General features: G+C 37.8%; 2 protein-coding genes across 8 annotated transcripts in view; one reads left to right on the forward strand and one right to left on the reverse strand.

Annotated features, from left to right (window-relative positions):
- The window catches only part of RABGAP1 (RAB GTPase activating protein 1), a 169183-nt gene that overhangs the window by 107137 nt on the left and 35163 nt on the right, over positions 1-26883 (forward strand). For all 7 annotated transcript variants that reach the window (XM_070798118.1, XM_070798119.1, XM_070798117.1 and 4 more), the window contains one exon: positions 23592-23705. In XM_070798118.1, coding sequence (XP_070654219.1) covers positions 23592-23705 — 114 coding nt within the window. The remainder of the gene's footprint in view (positions 1-23591; positions 23706-26883) is intronic.
- On the reverse strand, positions 19757-20246 carry LOC109566440 (large ribosomal subunit protein eL21-like). Its single transcript, XM_019970799.2, has one exon. The coding sequence runs from the start codon at positions 20244-20246 to the stop codon at positions 19764-19766; it is 483 nt and encodes a 160-aa protein (XP_019826358.2). The 3' UTR covers positions 19757-19763.

Here is a 26883-nt window from a genome sequence, read left to right on the forward strand (position 1 = left end):
GAGGATAAAGAAAACCCTAAAGGGATCTTGGTCTTGAGTAGGGATGGGGCTGTAGAAACATCCTGAGTACAGAGATCTGAATAGCATTGGACTTCCTACTACATTGAAGCAAGAAAATAATTGGGAATAAGTTCAAAATTTTAAGAAGTGATTTTTGACCTAGAATTTTATGCCCAAACTTTCATTCAAGTGTAGGGTAAAACCCATTTTGAGATATTTGGGGTCTCAAAATATTTACCTGCCTTACAAATACAGATACATAGAACACTGAAGGAAAGAAAAAATCTCATAATTAGTAACTTTAGAAAAGGTAGAAAGGTAAAGAAGGAAATTTGATCATGATATATACTCTGTGATTCAGTTATGAATAATATTGATTTAGCCAAAATGTTGAGTGTCATGATGAGGATAGGGAAGTATGTTGGAGGGTGGGTTGGGATGAGACTGTAACAGAGCCATAGTATCACCTCCCATACTAGAAACTCTGTTTTTCAAAAAAGCCAAAGAGTTGCAATTACGCATTTTCTTCAGAAATAAAAAATAGCTAAAAGTATGTGAAGTATGAGAGGTCTGTTCTTTTTCTTTGTAGGCTTTGTGCTGTTTGACCTTTACAAGTATGTTTGTATATTATTTTTTATGAAAAGCATAGACCACATTTAGGGAGCAGTAGGTAAATTTTAACAGAATGGAATCAGGAAGTGTAGGTTTAGAACATATCACTAAAGTAGAAAATGAGGGTTTGATAGCACTGTATTACCTATGGTCCTGAACTGAGCAGTTCCTAGTTATCATCTGATTTCTTCCTCCTAGAAGACAGGCAAGAAGGATGTTATCCCTCTTTGACGATTGTGAAAATTGAATTTTGAGGCTCTAAGACCTTTTTGATTTCTAATCTGTTACTATGCCTCAAACATAAGTATGTTTGAATCTTTCTAAATTAATTATTATTTTTTTCTACCAAGAGAAGATAGCAGATATTAAAAAGCTTCTACTTTGACATCATGGGAAGGAATATATGGAAAAAAATGTGTGTGTATATGTAATGAGTATATGTGTACTGGTATACAAGTATCTGTAATGTAAGACCTGGCATTATGAGAGTACAAGGTAAGAAAATGCGTGTTAGATAGATTTTCTCAGAAGGCAGCATATGGAATGGGTACTCTGGGTAGAGTACGATTTCTGTAGTCTTCTCTCTCCATACCCCTTGAAAGAGATTGGGATAAAAAAATTTAGCTGGACAGGATTAAAGGAACCCAAAGAATCAATAGACAAAAGTGATCTACAGTTATCAAACAATATATGACATGAGAAAGCCTTTAGGGAAGTAAAAAGCACATAATGTTAAATTATCATGAGTGTAGTCACTTGATAAAAGTTTTATTGGCTTGTTAGAAAAAAAATCATATTGGCTTTGATCAAAATACGAAAGAGTCTTTTCAAAGTAAAACTTTAATTTGTGTCTCTTAGCTTTCAGTAAATATTTATTGAATTAGTGAGACATTACTTTGGGGAGAAAGCAAAAGTTACAACATTAAATAGCATGATATATTTCTGAAAATTCTTCCGGTAAGACTGGGGAAACCCCCACTGCCAAAGCAGTTTATTTATAGCTAGACCAAAAAAAAAAAAAAAAAATCCATTTGTGTATCTCCGTCTTCATTGGTCCCTGAGGAGCAGAATTTTACTTAAAAGGCATTTTCATTTTAAAACATTCTCCCTTGTGACATGGTATTTGTAGGAATTAAAAACATTCCTACTTAGATTATGTTAATGTCATGTATAGTTAGTGGTCATTATATTACAGATATATGTGTAGCCTTAGCCTACAGAGCACTGGAAATAAGACAGAATTTAAATCCTAGTTCTCAGTGTGTTAGGTAATATAATCTGTCAGAACTTCAGAAGGATACTTACCTTTAAGTGAAGAAGACTCTAATATAGGAGTCAATTCAAGATCAGATGCATGTTGCATTGATGTAAAACTCTTCACATTGTTACTGCATTTATTTTATAAATAAAGTGTTTGGATCACTTTTTATGAGATAGGTAGTGAAAAGAGCATGGATTTTGGAATCTCTGGCTCTTGGTTCTCTACTCTGTAAAATGGAGTCCCTTGGACTGCAAGGAGATCCAACGAGTCCATTCTGAAGGAGATCAGCCCTGGCATATCTTTGGAAGGAATGATGCTAAAGCTGAAACTCCAGTACTTTGGCCATCTCATGCGAAGAGTTGACTAATTGGAAAAGACTCTGATGCTGGGAGGGTTTGGGGGCAAGAGGAGAAGGGGATGACAGAGGATGAGATGGCTGGATGGCATCACTGACTCGATGGACGTGAGTCTCAGTGAACTCCGGGAGTTGGTGATGGACAGGGAGGCCTGGCATGCTGCGATTCATGGTGTCTTGAAGAGTCGGACACGACTGAGTGACTGATCTGATCTGATCCCCTTGTTAGCATTATTGTGAAAAAATGATGCTGTCACATCTTAAGTATATAGATACAGAATTGTGCATGATGGCACCATAGAAACTCAATGAAAGATTGCCACTGTTATTTTCTTGTTGCAAAGAGTCAGTCTCCCAGTAACTTAACAGGGCCTGCTGGAAATGAGCTTATACCCTCAAAGGAAAGACCTGGGTGACTGTGGAGGAGCTTGGTGAGCCTCTTTCTCTCGGGGATCATAACCCCCTAAAGTCCTGCCTTGATGGTTTACTCCCTTATATTATTGCCGTTTTATGTATTTTGTTCTGCCTTTTTTTTTTTTAGTTTTATTTTATTTTATTTTTAAACTTTACAATATTGTATTAGTTTTGCCAAACATCGAAATGAATCCGCCACAGGTATACATGTGCTCCCCATTCTGCTTTTATAATATGTTCCACAGGAGAATTAGTCCTAAAGTTTTCCAACATTAAGATACATATATTTAGATGTACTTTATCAAGGAACAAGTCACTGGGGATTACAGTAAGAGCTTTACTAGTTTAGAGATTGAAAAGAAATAGTTTAGGGACTGAAGTGGTAAAGAGGTATCATTTTAACTGAACTTTAAAAACGAGTTTTATTAGGAAAAAATAAAACTATGACAAAGTATTTTAAGCTCCAAAGGCCTAAATGTTGTTGTTCAGTTACTAAGTCATGTCCAACTCTTTGTGACCCCATGAACCGCTTCCCTGTCCTTCACTGTCTCTCAGAGTTTGCTCAAACTCATGTCCTTTGAGTCAGTGATGCCATCCCACCATCTCATCCTCTGTCACCCCCTTCTCCTCCTGCCTTCAATCTTTCCCAACATCAGGGTCTTTTCCAATGAGTCAGCTCTTCGCATCAGGTGGCCAAAGTAATGGGAGTTTCAGCACCAACTCTTCCAATGAATATTCAGGGTTGATTTCCTTTAGGAATGAGTGGTTTGATCTCCTTGCTGTCCAAGGAACTCTCAAGAGTCTTCTTCAGCAGCACAATTCAAAAGCATCAATTCTTTGGCGCTCAGCCTTCTTTATGGTCCAACTGTCACATCCATACATGACTGGAGAAGCTATGGAAAAACCATAGCTTTGAATATTAGAGCATTTGTTAGCAAAATGATGTCTCTGCTTTTTAATACACTGTCTAGGTTTGTCATTCTTCTTCCAAGGAGCATTTATATACTTAATAGAGACCATGTCAGTTCAGTTCAGTCGCTCAGTCGTGTCCATCTCTTTGCGACCCCATGAATCGCAGAACGCTAGGCCTCCTTGTCCATCACCAACTCCTGGAGTTCACTCAAACTCACGTCCATCAAGTCGGTGATGCCATCCAGCCATCTCATCCTCTGTCATCCCCTTCTCCTGCCTCCAATCCCTCCCAGCATCAGATTCTTTTCTAATGAGTCAACTCTTCACATGAGGTAGCCAAAGTACTGGAGCTTCAGCTTTAGCGTCATTCCCTCCAAAGAACACCCAGGGCTGATCTCCTTCAGAATGGACTGGTTGGATCTCCTTGCAGTCCAAGGGACTCTCAGGAGTATTCTCCAACACCACAGTTCAAAAGCATCAATTTTTCGTCGCTCAGCTTTCTTCACAGTCCAACTCTCACATCCATACATGACCACAGGAAAACCATAGCCTTGACTAGACGGACCTTTGTTGGCAAAGTAATGTCTCTGCTTTTCAATATGCTATCTAGGTGGGATATAACTTTCCTTCCAAGGAGTAAGCATCTTTTAATTTCATGGCTGCGGTCACCATCTGCAGTGATTTTGGAGCCCAGAAAAATAAAGTCCGACAGTTTCCACATCTATTTCCCATGAAGTGATGGGACCAGATGCCATGATCTTTGTTTTCTGAATGTTGAGCTTTAAGCCAACTTTTTCACTGTCCTCTTTCACTTTCATCAAGAGGCTTTTTAATTCCTCTTCACTTTCTGCCATAAGGGTGGTGTCATCTGCATATCGGTGGTGTAATATGTAGTAATTAAAAGTATGTGCTTGAGAGGCAGGCAGTTACTGTGAGACCTTGGACAAGATTCATAATCCCTCTTAGTTTCTGTTGTGAATAGTACGTCTTATACAAATATTGTAAAGGTTACTGAGCTAATGCATGTAAAGCTCAGCATAGTGCTTGATCTGAAGTAAGCATTCAGTATATGTTAGCAGCTGCTGTTAGCTTCCTTGTGAATAGGGCAGTATGGTTTCAATTTGAGATATAATGGAATAAGGTCAGAAAGATAAATTTGGGGCTACCTGATCTGGAATTAAAGGCCAAGGGATGTGATTTGCTTAGGAATTGGAGATGGACTTAAGGTTTTTGAGTAGGTGAATAACATCAATATAGAATCCTCAAGTGACAGAGCTACAGGATCCCTTAGAGTTCATAATCTAGATTCTTCCTTTCTCAAATGGGGAACGGGAGACCCAGAGCAGTAATACAGTTAAGTTAGTTGCAGAACTGGGACTAAAGTCCAGGTCTCAGACTTCCCTGGCTCAAACATGACAAAAAATAAGTCCAAAGGATTGTTCAGCATCGGTCAAGTGCTTAGAAATTGGGCATTTCCAGCAGCTTTGGAAAAGTGTTCAGATTTTGATGTGGATTAAATAAAATAAAAAGTCTTTTCATTGGTGCTTTCAACCAAACAAATTAAGATTTGAAAAATCTTAATTAGTTAACAAGTTTTCTTTATCAGTAGCAGTCACTTCGTTAGGGGAAATAAAAATATATGAAACATATGACTTTAGAAAGCTTTCATTTGTATTTACATTATTTGTACTGCTAGTGAGATTGGAGGGTGAAGTTTTTGCTTAAATAAAATTGAATATCATTGCTTATTGTTTTAAAGTTGCTGTTTCCCAGGAATTTTAAATAGGAAAACATAAAAAATTTAATTCCAGGAGGGCCCTTACTACCTACGTAATAAGCCATTACTACATAGATACTAATAGAGCTTGACTGACTATATTTCTCTATGCTGTTAAGTTTTTAGGTTAGTAGACAAAGATCTAACTGATTATAGCTTTATACATTAATAATATAATAAGATAACTTTTAAATCTTGAATTATTTCTTGTTAGTTGTTTCTTAGGTAGCCTAATGGTTCAGACAGTAAAGAGTCCGCCTGCAATGTGGGAGACCTGGGTTCAATCCCTGGGTTGGAAAGATCCCCTGGAGGAGGGGATGGCAACCCATTCCAGTATGCTGGCCTCGAGGATCCCCATGGACCGAAGAGCCTGGCAGGCTATAATCCATGGGGTCACAAAGACTTAGACACAGCTAAGCGACTAAGCAGGATTGTTTCTTAAAATTAACTCTTTACTTTGGAAAATTAAAATCTTAAACATGAATTTTCTTCTATATTGAGAGTGATTTTGAAAAGATTTTATTTTTAGCATGTAACAGTTTATAAAATCTTTAGATGAATGATATCAGTCAAATAATACAATCTGTTTTAAGAAGTATTAAAAGGGCATTTGATGTGTACTTTTGCTCAGTAATAATAATACAGTTGAAATATTTGGTATTCATCACAGTTATCAGAAACATATTTGAAATGTGACTTTATATAAAATAATTTTGTCTTCTAATTTAGCTGACTCATAAATTACTACCTTGACACCTTTTACTCATAGTGACACTTACTGTCTTCACTTTTGTCAGATGAAAGTTCTTGAGCATTTTCTGCGTCTTGGGTCTTTCCATGATGGGGTACTGTGAAGGAGAATCAACAATAACAAAGCAGGAAAAGATTGATGGTGCAGTTAGCAGTTGTGCCTTATCTATACATGATTTGGGACAGTTTTGCCAAGCACTGAATAATTTTCCTGTGGGAAACTTGAGCCCTAAAAGGAAATGAACACAGCTAAAAGGCTGAATCTCACATGGGACTTAGATTTATTTTTAGAATGGCACTATGATGCCATATTTGGATTGAAACAATGATAACCATACCTTATTTTATTAAAAAGTCATGTTTTTTGAAGAAGCCATTTAATTTTCTATTACACTGTGTATATAGATCCAACATAATGAGTATGTAACTGTTTGGCTGGTAACCATGCTAAAGTGTTTTAAAGTTAGAGGCACCTAGTTGGCAAACATTTCTGGAGGCTGCTTTTCGAGTCTGCTTTCTGCAATAAAAGATTGTTTGGCACGTTCATTAATTATAGAATATAGTTGTCTTTTTGCTGTGTTATGTTTGGGGGAAGTCGTTTTCTTACTGGAAGGGAAGCAAGAGGAAAGAAGAATCAGTAGCACTAGGTGTGGGTAGAGTTAGTTGATTGTCTTGAAGTAAATGAAGTCTTTACTAAATGAGTCAGTAGAGAAACCCAAATGGATTTTTCCTCTGAGAAATGATGTTTTTGAAAGATAATCAGCAAAGGTGTTTTATACTGAGTTCTAGAGTGTTCTGCTTAGCCTGGATCATAGGTTTGAAAAAGTTATTGCACTATTTATATTTTGCATCAGCTTTTCTGCTACCTTTATTATTATCTTCTTTAATTTTATTTGGTTAAAATAAATTATGATGTCGATAATATATATTGGATTTCTGAATTGGATGCTATCTAAAATTGCAGATCCCTCACAGTTCACTGAGTTTCAAATATGGGAAAATTTGCCAAATACACATTTTGCTTTTGGCTTCTCTCCCAAGGTTGGAAATACGCCAGCATCATAAATCTCAAGTCTGATGGGAAAAAGCTGTTACTGATGGACAAGGCTTAATGCTACCTGCTTCCCATGCAGTATTTAATTTCCTTCTCATAAACTTTGTAAGACAGTGAGCATTGCATAAGTTTTACAGATACTGATATTAAGGCTCACACTAGTTAAGTGACTTGTCCGAGGTCACACAGTTAGCAAGTAGGAGAGGCAGTTTTTAGCGATAGAACTGCTTGACTCAGAGTCAGTATTCTATGGCATTGTGTTCTGTTACCTGGTGTGACCTCGTTATAGCACCTAAAATCTGTCTTTGGTATTTGTCAGAGGTCCAACTCCAGTCTTCACATAGTTGTGGCCAGATTATGAAATGCCTTCAGTTACTTCCATGTTTGCGGAAATCTAGTTACACTTTGTTATGTGTATGATGTGTTTGGAGTGGAAATTTTGAAACATTAATTACTGAATGTGTTAGGCTCTCAGTCATGTCCAACTTTTTGCAAGCCCATGGACTATAGCCCACCAGGCTCCACTGTCCATGAAATGTTTCAGGCAAGAATACTGAAGTAGGTTGCCTTTTCATTCTTGAGAGGATCTTCCTGACCCAAAGATCAAACCCGTATCTTCTGTATCTCCTGCACTGGCAGGTGGATTCTTAACCACTGAGCCACCCGGGAAGCCCCAATTACTGAATACCTATACAGTATTTCAGTTATTTAAATATGTTAAAGATTAATTTCTTACCTTCTTTGGTTGAGCTTTTAAAGTGTTTTATTAAATGTTATCCAATGAATATTTTACTAGAATTATGAGTTTTGTATCTGAGAGTAAATCACCAGGATAAATACACAAAGCAGTGTCTACCCACCAATCTGGTTTACACTGAAGTTCCTGCTTACTGCACTGGTGTGGAATAACAGCATTGCAAGTTGAAAGAAAACTAATTTGAAGATAAATGGTGCTAGTTACATAGGGACAAGTAAAATGATGTTTGCACAGATATACATTTTTATGTTCTTGAAATCTGAATTTAAGATAAAAATGTACACTGTCGGTGTTAAGTGAGCCCATCAAACAGATATTTATTTCTAGAATTCTTGTTGATTAAACTATAAATGGAATTGAGGAGCTTTAATATGTTTTATGGGTTTCCCAGGTGGTGCAGTGATAAAGGAATCTACCTACCAATGCAAGAGACACAGGAGACACGGGTTCAATTCCTGGGTCAGAAAGATCGCCTGGAGTAGGAAATGGCAACCCGCTCCAGTATTCTTTCCTGGAAAATTCCATGGACAGGGGAACCTGGTGGGCTACAGTCCATGGGGACACACAGAGTGGGACACAGCTAAACATGCTCACACACACCATTTGTTTTTTACAAATACACTGTACCTCGTATTACTGAGGTATTGAGGTCTACCGTCTTAGAATATTTATAATTCAGAGAAGTAAGAAAATGTAAATAAGAAAGAGATTTGGGAAATAGAACATTAAGAAAATGATTTTACCTCAAGAAGGTTTTTGGTCCTTATTTATTCATTTTTAGGCATAGTACTTCTTAAATTTCATTTTCCTTCTTTTGAGTTTTTATCCTAAGGAATTTAAAAAACTAAGTCTTTAAAATCACTTCTGACAATCTGTAGCTGATTTTTAAAGAGCAAAATGTAGCCAAAAAATTATTTTGTTTCTGTGAAATATATTGTGAAGATAAGATATAGCATGGTGGATTTGAGTGGACTTGTTTTGTTTTCTTAAGTATTACATGATGGCTTTTAACAAAGCATTTATTGCATTCCAAATAATCTTAAGAAGATCTAACTTTTTCTTTAAGCAACAAGTTACTTTGGAAATAATAATCTTCTCTATGCTGGTTATTTCTCATGGCAGCCTTCCACTGCATTTTCTTTGTTTGGGTACTTTCTTTTTCTTCCTGCCATTCTTAGCTTTCTATTTTTCAACTTGAGTTTACAAAGGGTGTGTATTCAAAGAGTTTCCGTCAGTTCCCAGTACCTTGTTAATCCTGAGAAGTTACTCATTGAGCCAATTCTCACAGTAAGGTATAAAAATAGTCATCCAGAAAAATTACAGAACTTGGTACCACTGTGATTTGAACTAATGGATGACTTTCAAAACCAAGATGGGACCAAAAAACAGCACAAATGTTATTTCCTTAGATTTTTGTCTGCACGAATTATTTTAGACAAGCCTTACACTTTAAGAAAGTAACAAAGCCTCGCTGGTGCTTTCTCATATACACTAAAAAGAGCTTAGGAACTGGGGACAAGAAAGAAATCACCTAAAAATTAATTACGTGAACAGAGACTCTTTTTTTTTTTTTATTACTATTGAGCTTGTACCCACAGCATTCATTTCAACAGTTTTATTCCACAGATTCAGTGCAGCATTTTATTGAGTGCCCAAGTAAGTGCAAATCTTAACATGATACGTTTGTTTCAATTAGTGAGCCAGCGTTGATACATTACTGTTAAGCAGAGTCCATGCTTTAGAGTTCCATCATTTATTCTTAATGTCCGTTTTCTCTTCCATAGCCCATCTAGGATACTACATTTTGTTTAGTCCTCCTCTCTCCTTAGGCTTCTCTTGTCTGTAGCAGTTTCTTAGACTTTCCTTGTTTTTGATGACTTTGATGGCTATAAGGAATGCTGGTCAGGTATTTATAGAATATCCCTCGTTTGGAATTTGTCTGGTGTTTTTCTCCTAAGTTTTTGAGTTTGGGGGAAGAAGAATACGTAGCCAACCCCCGTTTTCATTACCTCAGATCGAGGGTACGTGCTGTGCTGTCAGCATGACTCGTCCCTGTTGGTGTGCACCGTGAGCATCTGACTGAGGCTGTGTCTGTCAGAGTTCTTCAGTGTTGTGACTTTTTCGCCCCGTTACCATCCTGTACGCTTCTGAAGGAAGACTCTGGGCACAACCAGCAGAGGAGTGGGCTCCCTCCATGAGGGCACGATGGTTACAGAAATTATTTGGAGCTCTCTCTGGAAGATTTGCCTCTTCCCCTCTGCCCCCATTTATTTACTTATTTGTTCATTTATTTATATAAGCATAGATCCATGGATATTTCTTTTATACTTTAGCTTATAATCTAGTATTACTACATTAATTTTATTGCTCAAATTGTTCCGGCTGTGGCTACTAGAAACTATGTTTGGCACATACTTCACTTTGACATGTTCCCATGGTTATGGGTGGTTTTCTTTGTGGTGTGAGTTGGGGGGAAGTGCTTCCTTATCCTCTGCCAATTCTCGATGTTCTGGGATTATCTTGTGTATCTCCTGCCCCAGTCCTGGAATCAACCGTTTCCAAAAGGAGCCTAGTGCCTTCTATTGGTAAATGGTATTGGAAACCAAGATTCTGGCACCAGATGTGTTCGTTGCTTGCTGACTGACAATGTACTCAGTCGTGTCTGGCTCTGTGATCCCATGCACTGTGGCCCGCCAGGCTCCTCTGTCCATGGGATTTCCCGGGCAAGAATCCTGGAGTGGGTTGCCATTTCCAGGTTGCCTCTTCCAGGGGATCTTCCTGACTCAGGGATCAAACCCATGTCTTCTGTGGCGCCTGCATTGGCAAGACCACTGAGTCACTTGGGAAGCTTCTCAACTGACAGAATGAGGGAATGTTTGCATGATAGTGCCTTTCTTTCCCCTCTATATTTGTCAACATGGGTTCAGCAAAAAATGCATTGGAGTTAGAATGGGATGGAGTCTGTAAATTTTATATGCCATTCTCTGCAACTTTAGAGACAGTTCTTATATACAGACCAGAAGGAAGCTGAGACAAGTATATAAGTGACAGTTCCAAAACAGGAGGGCAGTTATGTAAAGGTGATACCAATGTCGTGTGTGAATTGGAGTGTACAACTTTTCTGGAGGACAGATTGGCACTGCAACTCAAATCCCAAAACGTAAGAGTTATGCTGGATCTTTTAGGGAAAAGATAGATTGCACAAATCATCTCTTCCCCTTCAGAATCACAACTCTGCTTCACAGCGTTGTTTATAGCAAAAGTAGTAGAACAGCCTGAATATACCAGAGTCTGAGATTCAGCCTAGTGAATTTTGGTATGGCCATGTTACTGTCCACTAAAAATGCTAGGATAGGATAACTGTCAAATAACAGAAAAAGAGGCTCATGACATTTTACAGTTAGTAAAAGTTAATTTTCAAAACAATATAAACTCAATTTTAAAAATAATTTTATAAAAGCTAGGCATATGCTCACCAAACATAAGCTACAGTTATTTGAGTTATGAAATTATCTCTTTTTTTCCCCAGTATTATAATTGTAAGGAAGCAGAAATGTTTTACTAAAATAAGAAAACAAAAAGGGCTTGTTATTATACTAAGAAAATTAAAGGTTAGATTTGTCTTTTTAAAATGCAGTAAGGTGTAACATTGAACTTCCCTGGTGGCTTACACAGTAAAGAATCCGCCTGCAATGCAGGAGACCTGGGTTCGATCTGGGTCGGGAAGATCCCCTGGAGAAGGGAATGGCAGCCCACTCTGGTATTCTTGCCTGAAGAATTCCATGGACAGAGGAGCCTGGCGGGCTACAGTCCATGGGATCGCAAAGAATCAGACACAACCAAGTAGCTAACACTTAAAGCTGTATCATTAATTTGGGGTTATGTTTAGGGAACAGTGACTAGTCCCATTTTATAAGAGTATGGGAACAGGAAATAGTCAGATTTTAGTGTGAGGTGTTAATTCTCTGTATTTGTTTAGTGAGTACATTTTTAAAGTGCTATTATTTTATAGTATTTTAGTAAAATTATTTCCAGCAATGTATGTACACATTCCATTATATGAATGGTAATATGTTTGTCTTTTTTTTTTCCCTGTTAATGGACATTTGAGGTTTCTAGTTTTGGGCCATTGCAAATAATATTATTATAAACATTTTTGTGTATGTTTTTTCCTCTTGGATACAAGGTTTTGTTTATCCTGTGTGAAACAAAATGAAATTTGGAATAAAATTGCTGGGTCTTTGTAAATGCCTATTTAACTTTACAGGAAACTGCCTTGTAAGTCACTGAAGTGGTTGTATCATTTTATATCTCCACTAGCAACAATTAAGAGTTCCAGTTGTCTCATATCCTCACCAACATTTGGTATTGTCTTTTTATTTTAGCCAGTATAATATGTTTTAACGTGTATGTTTAGAATTTCCGAGTTTTGTATACTGTTTGTGTTACTGCTTGAAATATAAGGGACAATATGCCACTATAATTATAGGGTTTCATTTAAATCTTTATTGCATTGCTGCTATAGAACTATACACTTTGGAGAGTTGACTTTTGTAAAATACAGCAAATATTTTTAACATTCATTATTACATGGGGAAAAAGTGTTCAGAGGCATATACATTTCAAGTTGTAGTATCTTGTTGTAAAATTTCTGCAAGTAAAACATATAAAGTTAATCAACAGTAACATGTCAGTGTATTCTAAATCATTCCAAAGATCTTCTCTCTGGTCATGTTGCTGGTGACAAGTTATCATGTTGTATATTTAGAGGACTTGGCAAACTTCGGCAAATCCAGCATGCTTCTTGTTTTGAAAATAAAGTTTTACTAGAATGAAGAAATGCTTATTCATTTACATTTTGTCTGTGGTTACTTCTACTGTGCAGAGGGAGAGTTGAGTAAATATTTGCCATCTGGCTCTTAACAGAAAAAGTTGGCAGAATGTTACTAATGCACAATCGTATGGTAGTTTTGTTTTCTTCTGGACAGTAAAACTGTTGTTTTCTTACAATAAATGAAGCAGCCAAAGCATAGAGCCAGTTGATTAAAAGAACTACATCTGCCATGACTTCAGTAACTTTCAGGACATATCACCTTACAATACTTTTGCCATTTCTTGTTCCTATAAGGTTTAATTGTTCTTCATGATTGCCTTAAGTACATTTGTAAGCTCAGTCGCTCAGTCATATCCAACTGTTTCTGACTCCATGGACTGCACCACGCCAGGCTTCCCTGTCCATCACCAACTCCCAAAGCTTGCTCAAACTCATGTCCATCAAGTCGGTGATACCATCCAATCATCTCATCCTGTGTTGTCCCCTTCTCCTCCTACCTTCAGTCTTTCCCAGCATCAGGGTCTTTTCCAGTGAGTCAGTTCTTCGTATCAGGTGGCCAAAGTATTGAAGCTTCAGTATCAGTCCTTCCAATGAATATTCAGGACTGATTTCCATTAAGATTACTGGTTTGATCTCCTCACAGTCCAAGGGACCCTCAAGAGTCTTCTCCAACACCACAGTTCAAAAAGCATCAATTCTTCAGTTCTCAGCTTTCTTTATAGTCCAACTCTCATATCCATACATGACTACTGGAAAAACTGTAGCTTTGACTAGTTAAAAACTTTCACATTTGTAAAAGCTTTACTAAGTACAGTCTGCTGAAAAGATGTACTTGGCTGATGTAATTTGGCTGTGAATATTGTCATCCAGTATACTTTATGCTAACAAGTGCCCTGTATCAGCTATGTCTGTGTTTAACTGCTTAGAAATAAAAGGACTGTGTATCATGGTATAAATCTTAATTTTATAAGCACTTGAGTTTAGATGGTTTACAAAAGCTCTTTTCTGTGTTCTCTTAGGAAAGAATTGTCCAAAATGTTACTGTGATTTGTTTTCAGAATCTTTTCAAATTTAACAATGTCATTATTCTGATAGGAACTTACTAAATCCATCATCGTTAGAATTTTTGGATCATTTTTGTACAGGTTGGCTTCTGGCAAGTCAAATGGATTTATTCCCAAGTTCTTCAGCATATTTCCTAAGACCAAATATTTTAAGCACGTGATTCACATAGAACTCCTCGATTTATTATCATTCTTGAAGGCTTCAAAAATGCAGTATGTGAATTTTCAAAGTCACCTTCTCTGAAGGGCATTTTACCCCTTACTTACCTGATGACTTCCATGATCAAACAGTTAGAGGGAAGGCAGATGGATGAGAACTAACCAGTTAGAGTTTTTTCAGAGAAGTGTTTTATGTTTTCCTATTCTATGTACATTTGAATTTCTAAATTATCCCTCTCATAACTGTGTATCCATTTTCAAGTTATCTTTATCGTCGGTCAGTCTGTTATGACTGACACAACTGGCATAGAATGTGCTGAAGCTTTTTGTACTTCTGTCATTCTTCATATAATTTTCTAACCTTCCTGTTTGTCTTAAGCCACAATCTATCATTCATAGCCTATTTCAGAGCTTTCATTTCTGTTTCATAAAATTCCAGAGTGATTTCATCTGACATTTTAAAAAAACAGAAATCTCTTTTGGAAATACAATTAGAGTGGAGATATAATTCAAGAATAGAATTTACAACTTTTTCAGAATAATTTATTGTAGCTGAACTTCAAATGTAGCTCAATAACATGTCTAGTCATCATTTTTGAAAAGTTTTGTCAATGTGGAATTTATTTTAATTATTGTTTTAGTGCTTTAAGTCCTCTTCCTCCTTTTTGTTTTTAAGTTCCTGAACCTTTCAGAAACTACTTAGTGCTGCTTTGGGTCATCTTCTTCAGTGCTTTAAAATTATCATTCTGATTTTCCAGATCTCCACTTGATTGAATTATTCTCTACAGAGTGTTCCAGGTAGTACCTCTCCCCTCATCACCAAAAACTCATTCTTTTTAGTAGAAGCTCTGACTAACTTGCTCATTGTGGTTTTAATTGGCATTGTCCTGGTAACTGCCTTTTCATTTACTTATCTAATGTGTCTGCTCAAATTTTTGCCCATTTTATTAGGTCATGTCTTTACATTTTTATATATATTCTGAATATAGTTCCTTTTCAGATACATGTACTACTGGCCTATATCTTCTCTTAATGACACATTTTATAAGCAGAAAATTTTTAATTTTGGTGAAATCCAATTATTTTTCCTCTAAATGACTCTAGGGGTGCAATAAGTTTTTGAGATGCTGCAGTTTCACAATTGAAGCAGATAACAACAATCTGTTGTTGTTTGAGCTATTCATGAAACAGTTTTATTTCAAAGATTTCTTAACTCCCAACATGCCTGTAGTTTTCTCTTTGTGTTGCTATTTTATATTCTATGTGTTTGTTAAAATTAAAACTGAGTTTTAATTTTAATTCAAGGGAATTCCCTGGCAGTCCAGAGGTTGGACTTGGCGCTTTCACTGTGGGGTCCTAGGTTCAATCCTTGGTTGGGGAACTAAGATCCTGCAATCTGCACAGTGTGGCCAAAAATACATACATAAAACTGAATTGAAGAGAATTCATATATCCTAGGCTAAATAAAAACTATTAACCCACAGTAATATATATTAATATAGACTCCTTTTGTATCATTCTCTTGATAATTGCAGGATGATTTATTTTGCATTTTGAGCTGAAGGACCCAGTCTTTACTCTGTTCTATTTCTTTCTCTTTTTTGTTTTGAGAAGACGCATGAATCTTTATTATCACATTGTAGTGGAAAATGTTGAAATCATCTAAATGTTTATCCACAGTAGAATAGATAAATAACTCTATACATAAATAACTACATAGTTATACAGTTAAATCCACTTGAGCTATGTTTATCACCATAGATTAATCATTAAAATATCATCAGATCATCAGTCGCTCAGTCATGTCCGACTCTTTGTGACCCCATGAATCGCAACACGCCAGGCCTCCTGTCCATCACCAACTCCCGGAGTTCGCTGAGACTCACGTCCATTGAGTCAGTGATGCCATCCAGCCATCTCATCCTCTGTTGTCCCCTTCTCCTCCTGCCCCCAATCCCTCCCAGCATCAGAGTCTTTTCCAGTGAGTCAACTCTTCACATGAGGTGGCCAAAGTACTGGAGTTTCAGCTTTAGCATCATTCCTTCCAAAGAAATCCCAGGGCTGATCTCCTTTATGATGGACTGGTTGGATCTCCTTGCAGTCCAAGGGACTCTCAAGAGTCTTCTCCAACACCACAGTTCAAAAGCATCAATTCTTTGGCGCTCAGCGTTCTTCACAGTCCAACTCTCACATCCATACATGACCACAGGAAAAACCATAGCCTTGACTAGGCGAACCTTTGTTGGCAAAGTAATGTCTCTGCTTTTGAATATGCTATCTAGGTTGGTCATAACTTTCCTTCCAAGGAGTAAGTGTCTTTTAATTTCATGGCTGCAGTCACCATCTGCAGTGATTTTGGAGCCCCCCAAAATAAAGTCTGACACTGTTTCCACTGTTTCCCCATCTATTTCCCATGAAGTGGTGGGACCGGAAGCCATGATCTTTGTTTTCTGAATGTTGAGCTTTAAGCCAACTCTTTCACTCTCCACTTTCACTTTCATCAAGAGGCTTTTGAGTTCCTCTTCACTTTCTGCTGTAAGGGTGGTGTCATCTGCATATCTGAGGTTACTGATATTTCTCCTGGCAATCTTGATTCCAGCTTGTGTTTCTTCCAGTCCAGCGTTTCTCATGATGTGCTCTGCATATAAGTTAAATAAACAGGGTGTCAATATCCAGCCTTGACGTACTCCTTTTCCTATTTGGAACCAGTCTGTTGTTCCATGTCCAGTTCTAAGTGTTGCTTCCTGACCTGCATACAAATTTCTCAAGAGGCAGATCAAGTGGTCGGGTATTCCCATCTCTTTCAGAATTTTCCACAGTTCATTGTGATCCACACAGTCAAAGGCTTTTGCATAGTCAGTAAAGCAGAAATAGATGTTTTTCTGGAACTCTCATGCTCTTTGTATGATCCAGCGGATGTTGGCAATTTGATCTCTGGTTCCTCTGCCTTTTCTAAAACCAGCTTGAACATCAGGACGTTCACGGTTCACATATTGCTGAAGCCTGGCTTGGAGAATTTTGAGCATTACTCTACTAGCACGCGAGATGAGTGCACTTGTGCGGTAGTTTGAGCATTCTTTGGCATTGCCTTTCTTTGGGATTGGAATGAAAACTGATCTTTTCCAGTCCTGTGGCCACTGCTGAGTTTTCCAAATTTGCTGGCATATTGAGTGCAGTACTTTCACAGCATCATCTTTCAGGATTTGGAATAGCTCAACTGGAATTCCATCACCTCCACTAGCTTTGTTCGTAGTGATGCTTTCTAAGGCCCACTTGACTTCACATTCCAGGATGTCTGGCTCTAGGTCAGTGATCACACCATCGTGATTATCTGGGTCGTGAAGATCTTTTTTGTATAGTTCTTCTGTGTATTCTTGCCATCTCTTCTTAATATCTTCTGCTTCTGTTAGGTCCATACCATTTCTGTCCTTTATTGAGCTCATCTTTGCATGAAATGTTTCTTTGGTATCTCTGATTTTCTTGAAGAGATCCCTAGTCTTTCTCATTCTGTTGTTTTCCTCTATTTCTTTGCATTGATCCGTGAAGAAGGCTTTCTTATCTCTTCTTGCTATTCTTTGTGACTCTGCATTCAGATGTTTATATCTTTCCTTTTCTTCTTTGCTTTTCGCTTCTCTTCTTTTCACAGCTATTTGTAAGGCCTCCCCAGACAGCCATTTTGCTTTTTTGCATTTCTTTTCCATGGAGATGGTCTTGATCCCTGTCTCCTGTACAGTGTCACGAACCTCATTCTATAGTTCATCAGGCACTCTGTCTATCAGATCTAGTCCCTTCTCACTTCCACTGTATGATATAGTATTGAATAAAAGAAGCTACTGAAGAGGACATGGATTATAATGTCATTTAAAGAAAATACTTTAAACATTCTGTAAAGAATATATATGGTTTGTAGATACTGTATTCATATACATATATTAATACATGCATCTACACACATATATGTACATAACATATACATTAAAATATGCCTGGCAATGATAGCAAAATCAGGATAGTGGTTAACTATAAAAGGAGGAAGAGGGCATATCAGATTCGAATTAGGTGTACAGAGTTGTATCTATGATGTTTGCTTTCTTAATCTTGATAATCACATGTGTATTCATTATATGTTGTCTATACTTTTGTCATTACTGAAATATTTCATAATAAAACCCCTGAGGAAACAAATTTTCAGTTTTGGGATGGCTTGGTAAAATCAATATACTTCCCTAAAGGTACTGATAAGGCACTTAATTTTTTAAAATAACCTTACTTTCTTATTTTGTTAAAAAATAAAGAGAAGGCACAAGGTGGGGCTCTGTTCTATGTCTCATCACAGTTATTCTCTTGCCTGCATATGACACAATTTGAAAGTCACTAATGAATCAATCATCATAGCAGTCTTGGTTTTTTTTTCAGGTATTTAGTCAGAATGTCTTTAATTATTAATAAGGTTCTCTTCTGATTGGTCTGATGCCTCTTTCACATGATTCTTGAATTAATAAACATTAGCATTAGAGATTGTGGTTTGGGGAGAGCTGTTGATCACATGAGCATTGTCATCACTCAATTTTAAGGAAGCTTTTGGATTTTTCTTTGATATATTTATCAGGCACTAAGTGTGTGTCATGATTTTGCTAGGCTCTGGAAGTTACAAAACTAAATCACAGTTTCTAACCCTATGTAAATAGTTTTATAGGAAAATAAGATATTCAAAAGTAAAAACAAAAAAAAAAAAGTAAAAACAATACACATTCTGTGAACCATGTGCGTGTGTGTACTCTATAACAGTGTGTGTGCACACGCACATTTGTGTGCATGAGTATGTGCTTATTTGTGTGTGGATGTGCGTGTGTTTAGAGGACAGCCCCAGCTCTCAGGGTGCTGGACGCTGTGCTTGCTTTCACTTTTATCAGGTGCTTTATATATGTGTCAGGCAGTTCTGGAAGCTCTTTGTTGTTGTTTCAGTCACTAAGTCATACCCCACTGTCTTATGATCCCAGTGGATTGTAGCCCACCATGCTCCTCTGTCCATCGGATTTCCCAGGCAAGAATACTAGAGGGTTGCCATTTGCTCTTCCAGGGGATCTTCCCAGGTGAGCTAACCAATTTCGCCTTCATTGCAGGCAGATTCTTTACCACTGAGCCACCAGGGAAGCCTTGGAAGCTCTTTACATGTTTATAATTTATAGATTATTTAAAGTGACCATCATTACAACTTTATAAGGTAGATTATATTAACCAGAGAAGACAAGCTTACCTTAAGTTTCTCAGCCAAGGAAGAGAGTAAGGCCAGCTTTTAAACCCAGATACATCTGACTCTAAGCTAAGCCCCTGGTTTTAAGGCCTTAAAGATGAATTGGCATCATTTTCATTTTTTAGGTACATATAGCTAAACTAGTTGGAGAAGGTGATGGCAACCCACTCCAGTACTCTTGGCTGGGAAATCCCATGGGCGGAGGAAGCTGGTAGGCTGCCGTCCATGGAGTCGCAAAGGGTCAGACACGACTGAGCAACTGCACTTTCACTCTTCACTTTCATGCACTGGGGAAGGAAATGCAACCCATTCCAGTGTTCTTGTCTAGGGAATCCCAGGGACGGGGGAGCCTGGTGGGCTGCTGTCTATGGGGTCGCACAGAGTCGGACACGACTGAAGTGACTTAGCAGCAGCTAAACTAGTAGTGGGAATTCTTAATCTAAAGGACCTGAATCATCCAGAGACTCTTGTTTGGTTGTATGTGTATCCTCTCTTGTTTGTTTTCCATTTTATTTATTTTTTTTTCATTTGCACAATCCGGGTCTTTATTTTTACACCCATCAGGCCATGAATTCATAGGGAATGGGCTCCAACAGTTTGGGTTCCTTTCCATTGGTCCTCACAAAGTGTGCTTCTCTGGGTGGAACAGGCTGGCGCTTCAGCTTAACCCAAGTCCCTTTCTCTTTGGCTTCCTTCTTTTTCTGATCATTTTCCTTCACACGTTTCAGGAAGCTATCTCGGCTCTTAGAGTGCTTAATATGCTTGATATGCACATTAATTCTCTTGGCAAGAATCTTGCCCTTAACTTGTTTGTTTACAATGATGCCAACAGCATGCTGGGTGACATTGTAGACTCTCCCAGTTTTGCCATGGTAACACTTGTGGGGCATTCCTTTTTGAACAGTAACCATTCCCTTGATACCTACAATATCACCCTTCTTGTAGATTCGCATGTATGTGGCCAAAGGAACACCTCCATGTTTTCTGAAAGTCCTGGAGAACATGTAGCGGGTGCCCCGCCTCTTTCCCTTTGTGTTGGTCATCTTGGCGAATCACTGGAACATGGCCGTTCCGGCCGAAAAGCTGTTTTCCATTTTAAAATCACCTTATTTAGATATGATATATGTACAATAAAATTCACCAGCTTTAAGTGAACAATACAACATGTTTTAATTAGTACCATGGATGTGATGGATAATTCCATCACTTCAAAAATAATTCCATCACTTCCATTCACTCTTACTTCAGTTCAGTTCAATTGATCAGTCATGACCAACGATTTGCAACCCCATGGATTGCAAGCACACCAGGCTTCCCTGTCCATCACCAACTCCGGAGCTCACTCAAACTCAGTCCGTTGAGTTGGTGATACCATCCAACCATTTCATCCTCTGTCATCCCTTTCTCCCGCCTTCAATCTTTCCTAGTATCAGGATCTTTTCCAGTGAATCAGTTCTTTGCATCAGGTGGCCAAAATATTGGAGTTTCAGCTTCCACGTCAGTCCTTCCAATGAATATTCAGACTGATTTCCTTTAGGATGGACTGGTTGGATTTCTTTGCAGTCCAAGGAACTCTCAAGAGTCTTCTCCAGCACCACAGTTCAGAAGCATCAGTTCTTTGGCGCTCTGCTTTCTTTATGGTCCACCTCTCACATCCATACATGACTACTGGAAAAACCATAGCTTTGACTAGAAAAACCTTTCTTGGCAAAGTAATGCCTCTGCTTTTTAATATGCGTATTAAAAAGTTGTCTTCGCTCTTTTTTTTTTAATTTTATTTTATTTTTAAACTTTATAATATTGTATTAGTTTTGCCAAATATCAGCCTTCTCCCTTGAGCCCCAGCCACTTCCAAACATTGATCTGCTTTCTGTACCTTGTGATTTGTCTTTTGTAGAATTTCATATACATGGAATTATAGAAAGTGGTCTTTTATGTCTCTCTTATTTCATACAGTCTCATGCTTTTGTGATCTATCATGTTGCATTATCACTGGGTTTTTCCCCTTTTATTGCTGAGTAGTATTCCATCACTATATGCATGTACCACAGTTTCTTTATCCATTTACCCACTGGAGCCCAGTTTGGGCCATCAGGAATCACACTGCTACAAACATTTGAATTCAAGTATTTACATGCATTTTTATTTTCATTTCTCTTGGATAACTATGTAGACATGAGTCACTAAATTGCATGATAAGCATATGTTTAACTTTATAAGAAACTTCCAAATGGTTTCTATAGTATTTGTACCATTTTGCATTCCCACCAGCAATGTATGAGAGTTCAAGTTGTTCTTCACCCTTTACTAGTCCTTTATATATTGGGTACTTTTCATTTTAGCATTTAGTGACCATGCAGAGAAATCTCATTGTACTTCTAATTTACATTTTGCTGATAACTAATGATGTTGAAATTTTTCATGTGCTTATTTGCCATCTCTGTGTCTTCTTTTGTGAAACATTTATTCCATCTTTTACCACCATTCCCCTCCTCCCTTTAAATCAGTTGTTTGTCGCCTTTTATATGCTTCAGATATAAATCACTTATCAGATAGATTGTATAGGTGATTTATCCTGTTCATGGCTTCCATTTTTCATGTTTTTAACAGTAAGTTTTGAATATTAAAGATTTTTAATTTGATGAATTCCAGGTTATCATCTTTTTCTTTATGATTTTGTGACTCATAGGGACCCCTCTAGGTAGCTTTGCAGACCTCCTTCTGTTCAGCTTTTCTCTTTGGTACTCTGAGCTGCAGAGTCTAGCTACCTTGCCCTCCCTGAATTCTGTTGTCTGTTTTCTCAACTCAGGGAAGTACTCCCTATCCCCAGCTCTGTTTCCTCTCCGTGTGTTACAGCCTAGAAGCTGCCACCAGGCAAATAACAACTGTAGTCTTTAATTCTCACCTTGCATTTTGTGCTGTCAGGGATCACCACAGCTCAGAGCTGCCCTGACTGTTGTTAATGATGCATTAAAAACTAGTAGTCAGAAAAATAAAAAAATCCTGGTAGTCTGCCAGTAAATCTCTTTGGAAAGCAGTTTGGCAGTGTCACTGTAGGCTTAAATAGTTTGCAGGTTAAGAAAGAGCACAGGCTTAAAGTTAGCTCACTAGTGATGGAGGTTGAAAGGATAAGACTAGTTTTTAAGCATACAAACTTTGTAATGAGTAGTAATAATGAGTAGTAAATAAGCCAAAAATCTTAATGCACAGTATGTATGTAGACAGCAATACTGAACTACAATGTGATACTGCTATACTGGCAATCATTTTACAATACAGTATAAATGTATCAAAGTGAAAGTGTCACTCAGTCGACTCTGCGACTCCATGGAGAGTAACATGCTCTACACTGTAAATTTACATGATGTTAACATGTCAAATTTATACGGTAAAAAATTTTTTTAATGTAAAGTTATTTTAGATTGCACAACTGTAAAATATTTACGGCCCTGGGAACCTGATTACCTAAAAGGCTAGAAAAATTACAAGACCCCCAAAAAAAAATTACTAATTTTTCATTTGAAACAAGAGTGTCAGGCTCTTGGATGGTGTGCTGAATATAATGCAGTCTCACTGAGGAGAATCAAGTCTGTTGTCTTAGCTATGAGGACAATGCGTTGTTAAAACAGAAGGTCATGTTTCTGTGCTCCAATTCTTTAGCACATGAGCAAATAAAATTTAACAAAGGGAAGCTATTAGAAATAGCTGGGTGTTTGGCATATTTTGTGCATTACTGACATTCATTTAGTTTTAATTACTTATTGTAGAAGAGGAAACAGTTTTTCTCCATTGGTAAAAAAGCAAGGGATATTTTCCCATAGCCCATTTGAATCCCTTGGCATTTTTTTTTTCTTTTTTCCCTTGGCATTTGATAGTCTAGTTTCATATTGAGTTGACGGCTATGTGAGTTTTTATGCCATTTGCCCCTGGGTAAGTTCCAATCCGGGAACTTGTGTTTTCCCTTTGAGAACCTGGCCCATTAGTTTTGTGCCAAAGGATCAATTAAAGCAGCAATTTTTGTACCCAGTTTTTCTAACAGGAGCATTTTGCCTCTTTCTTTTGAGGTTAGATTGAGTGTTTTCCTATGGGAAATCCGCTTTGAAACACATTTTCCTTCTTAACAATAGAAAGGTTATCACCTGCACTTCCTTGCAGCAGAGATGGAATATACATGAGGTGTATACAGTGAAACGGGTCTCTTTTCTTTTTTTTTTTTTCCCCTCTTAGTATTTACTTTTCCTTCCCTGAAGACGCAGGCATGCATGTGTGTATGTATGTTCCTGCAGCATTTTAAAGCAGGTAAATTAGAAGACAACCTTGTTGTATTAGCCTAGACAAGTACATCCATCACTGACTACTGAACCTTCTGCTTCCTGGTGTTTCCACAGGAGTCTCCCCAGGACAGTGCTATCACTCGTGATATTAACCGGACATTCCCAGCCCATGACTACTTTAAGGACACAGGAGGAGATGGACAAGATTCTTTATATAAAATATGCAAGGTATTTCATACTGAAAAAAAGCCTGTTTTAGGTGGTTATTCTGTTCCTTTGGAATTATGCAAAAGATAACTGCAAAATGTAATTTGTATTTTATGTCCAAGAATGCAAAAAAAGAGAATAGTTTTTGTAAAACCAAAAGTAACAACACAATTTTAGATTCATGGTGAACAGGAAATAATTTAAAATAAAATGGTAGGATTTCTTTTAATCAGGACTTTCAGTCAATAGTTCCCTGGCACCACATTTAGACTCACGAGTTGGTTTTATGTTAAAAGCCTCTGAATCCTACAGCATTACAAACTCCTTTTTAGTACTCACATTGTAAGTGATGAATTTGACTTTCTTGGTCCTCAGAACTAGGCTTTGGTCTATTCCCCCTAAAACTAAGCAAGTACCTATGTAGCACCTACTATATAGAAAGTATAAGACACAAGACATACCTTCAAGGAATTTGCATATTACGGTTGAGAAGGCAAAACCAACAGCTAGTTGTAGGACAGACTAGCAATAAAAGACAATGTCTCCAATGATAAATTGGAAGTGTTAGCCACTCAGTCATGTCTGACTCTGCGACCCCATGAACTGTAGCCCACCAGACTCTTCTGTCCATGGAATTCTCCAGGCAAGAATACTACATTGGGTAGCCATTCCTTTCTCCAGGGGAAATCCTGACCCAGGATTCAACCCGGGTCACCTGCGTCGCAGGAGGATACTTTACTGTCTGAGCCACCAGGGAAGCCCCAGTGATAAACCAGATGCTTTAAACTATAAAGACGCTTGGAACTTAGCGAACTATTCCTTGGGGTTAATTTCAGTTTCCTCATAGAACTTACAGAGCTATCATTTCTGTTGTGATCCTCTTGTCATCATCCTTTTTAAACCCTTCTCAGTTGTGCTTCCCATTTAAGGAAACAATCTAACTATCCCTCACCTTCCTGAAAAATGTCCCAGAAGGAAACCCTGTTCTCACTGACTCTGATCCCATACTCCTGACCCCCTACGCTGTGGTTTCTCTCTCATGATTATCTTAATTACAGCTCTATCTGCTCCTGATTTCTCCTCCTCCTGGTTAAGCTCTCACTTCTGTAACAATTTCGTTGATTCCCTCCCACATGACTTTTTATCTCACGCGCGTGAGTTCCTAAAACAGAGGCCTTCCTCTAGGTGCTCAGCCGCTGGTTACTGTAGCTCTCCACTGTCTCCCTGGGTGACTCCTTCCACCCTACAGCCTCAGCTGTCACCACTGCATAAGTGTTTCCGAATCTACATTAGCTCAAGGCCTGAATTTCCAGCTGCTTTTTGATCTCCTTGCGGAAGTCTGTCAAGTATACCAGAAAAGGTATAATAATACGGTCCATTTAAAAACATACTTCATTATGAAAATTTTCAAACATCCATAAAAGTTGAATAGTGTAAATGAGTTTGTTTATATCCCTACCCAGAATTTATCAGCATATTGCCACAGTTGCTTCATCTTCCCTAAAGTGCTTTAAAGCAAACTTCAAACATTACCACACATCAAAAAAATAAGTCTTCACCGCACATCAAAAAATAAGATCATTATCCACCTGTGGCATTAATGAGCAGTACCATCCAGTTGCTGTTCCATAATCAGATTTCCCTAAATGTCTGTACAGTTTAGTTAGAATCAGGATCCAGCAATATTCCCACTGTGGTTAGTTGTTACATCTCTTTTAATGAAAAATAGTCCTTTTACCCCCATGCTGTTGTCTTGCTGAAGATACAATCATTTTTCAGTTTTTTTTCAGTTCCTTCCTTTGGCCACGTTCAGTTTGATATGATTGTTGTCTCTTGCAGCAGTACTTCCCTCTCTATTCACTGCCCTGGTACAGGCCACTATCATGTGTTGCTGGCACTTACATAAAAGCTGCCTTGCATTAGTCTCCCTGCCTTTGGGTTCAAGCCTATTTATTATTTTCTCTGTGTTGACCCTAGAACAGGATCATTTTAGTGGCCTCCGTTAAACCCACAGAATGGAATCAAAATTCCTTAGTTTATTTCCTGTTCCTAAATCCATTAGCTTAGTATTAAAGGCATTCTGTAATATATCCTGGCTTATTCCCTAAATATTTTATGCTTCAATCATATTGAACTTCTCACTGTACTCTGGTTGATTTGCTTGTCAGACTTCCCAACTGAACTGTGAAATTCTCAAGGGCAAGAATCATTTCTTACATATATTAGCATCTGTAGCCCTTGGCACGGTGCATGCCATATTATAGTAGGTGCTCACTAAATGTTGATGAATTAATGAAATGCCTTTTCTTCCCCATATTTCCTTACAGCCTCCGTGAACCTTATATTCCAAACATTTCCCAAATGTGTTACGTACTTTCATGTCTGTATGCATTCCTTCAGGAATGCTCCCCTCCATTCTTTACCTATAGAAAATGCTCCCCTCCATTCTGTACCTATAGAAAATTCAATAGGTTTTTATCCCAGGACATAATTGGTAAAGCCATACACTAAGTACTTTACTTGAGGGGACTGAGAATAATACATCAGCTCTATTATATAAATACTGTGATTATTCTCATCATACAAATAAGGAATGTAAGTAGTGGGCCTAAGAGCCAGACCAGACATTAGCAGTTGTGGAGTTCCAGCACAACTATTAACTGTGAAACCTTTATTCTTTCTTTACTAATCAAATGTTGATTAGTACCTTCATCCGTATTGTCAAATAGCTTTCCACAGACCTGTGTTAGCATATGTTACTGCTAGTTTTTAACAGCCTTAATGAAACTGGTTTTAACACTTGTTAGTTTTTACTGATTTGATAGGTAGAAAGTTGTCTCATTAAATTATAAAAGATCATTTCTAAATCTCTCTGTGCATCTTGTCTTTGGAAAAGATGGGTGTTTCTTGTTCTGTAGGCCCTCTCATCAGATAAAATTTGACAAAGTGGGGGATGTAATGAGATTATATTGAATTTCACCTGAATTTATGAAAGCATGTTTACACATATAAACATTGACAGTGTTTGGTGAGTGCCTGGTATGTGTTGATGTGCTGCTAGGTTGAATAGGGCACCACCCCTGCCCATATGAAGTTAGTAGTCTAGTAGAGAGGAGGGACCTCTAAAATGCAGTATGTTAAGTGCTGTAATAAGCATACATTTGTAGTAAGTACCATAGACCTGCCGAGGAGAGAAAGA

The sequence above is a fragment of the Bos indicus genome, chromosome 11 (genome assembly GCF_029378745.1).
Source record: "Bos indicus isolate NIAB-ARS_2022 breed Sahiwal x Tharparkar chromosome 11, NIAB-ARS_B.indTharparkar_mat_pri_1.0, whole genome shotgun sequence".
Classification (NCBI taxonomy): domain Eukaryota; kingdom Metazoa; phylum Chordata; class Mammalia; order Artiodactyla; family Bovidae; genus Bos; species Bos indicus.